The following is a 1,222-nucleotide window of genomic DNA, read 5'->3' as shown; positions in this document are numbered from 1 at the left end:
TAGATGTTGTTGTGGGTATAGATGTTGTTGTGAGTATTGATGTTGTGGTGGGTATTGAGGTTGTTGTGGGTGTTGATGTTGTTGTGGGTATTGATGTTGTTGGTATTGATGTTGCTGTGGGTATAGATGTTGTTGTGGGTATTGATGTTGTGGGTGTTGATGTTTTTGTGGGTGTTGTTGTTGTGGGCATTGATGTTGTTGTGGGTGTTGATGTTGTCGTGAGTATTGAGGTTGTTGTGGGTGTTGATGTTGTTGTGGGTATTGATGTCGTTGTGGGTATTGATGTTGTTGTGGGTATTGATGTTGTTGTTGGTATTGATGTTGTTATGGGTATAGATGTTGTTGTTGGTATTGATGTTGTTGTGGGTATTGATGTTGTGGGTATTGATGTTGTTGTGGGTATTGATGTTGTTGTGGGTATAGATGTTGTTGTGAGTGTTGATGTTGTCGTGGGTATTGAGGTTGTTGTGGGTGTTGATGTTGTTGTGGGTATTGATGTTGTTGGTATTGATGTTGTTGTGGGTATAGATGTTGTTGTGGGTATTGATGTTGTGGGTATAGATGTTGTTGTGGGTATTGATGCTGTTGTGGGTATTGATGTTTTTGGTATTGATGTTGTTGTGGTTATAGATGTTGTGGGTATTGATGTTGTTGTTGGTATTGATGTTGTTGTTGGTATTGATGTTGTTGTGGGTATTGATGTTGTTGTTGGTAATGATGTTGTTGTGGGTGTTGATGTTGTTGTGGGTACTGATGTTGTTGTGGGTATAGATGTTGTTGTGGGTATTGATGTTGTTGTGGGTATTGATGTTGTTGTGGGTATTGATGTTGTTGTGGGTGTTGATGTTTTGGGTACTGATGTTGTGGGTGTTGATGTTGTTGTGGGTATTAATGTTGTTGTGGGAATCGATGTTGTTGTGGGTGTTGATGTTGTTGTGGGTATTGATGTTGTTGTGGGTATTGATGTTGTTGTGGGTATAGATGTTGTTGTGGGCATAGATGTTGTTGTGGGTATTGATGTTGTTGTGGGTATAGATGTTGTTGTGGGTATAGATGTTGTTGTGGGTATTGATGTTGTTGTGGGTGTTGATGTTTTGGGTACTGATGTTGTGGGTGTTGATGTTGTGGGTATTGATGTTTTGGGTATTGATGTTGTTGTGGGTATAGATGTTGTTGTGGGTATTGATGTTGTTGTGGGGATTGATGTTGTTGTGGGTGTTGT

General features: G+C 39.9%; 1 protein-coding gene across 1 annotated transcript in view; it reads right to left on the bottom strand.

The window, feature by feature from the left end:
• Nucleotide 1: 1 nt before the first annotated feature.
• LOC128251528 (mucin-2-like) overlaps nt 2-1,222 on the bottom strand; it is a gene marked incomplete at both ends in the record, with an annotated part of 2,170 nt that continues 949 nt past the window's right edge. The window contains one exon of the mRNA XM_052978345.1: nt 2-1,186. Within this exon, the coding sequence (XP_052834305.1) occupies nt 2-1,186 (1,185 nt within the window). The remainder of the gene's footprint in view (nt 1,187-1,222) is intronic.

This window comes from Octopus bimaculoides, unplaced genomic scaffold, assembly GCF_001194135.2.
Source record: "Octopus bimaculoides isolate UCB-OBI-ISO-001 unplaced genomic scaffold, ASM119413v2 Scaffold_201692, whole genome shotgun sequence".
Taxonomy (NCBI): Eukaryota; Metazoa; Mollusca; class Cephalopoda; order Octopoda; family Octopodidae; genus Octopus; species Octopus bimaculoides.
Note: the sequence above shows the minus strand (reverse complement) of the source record. Positions and strands in the feature narration are given on the sequence as shown.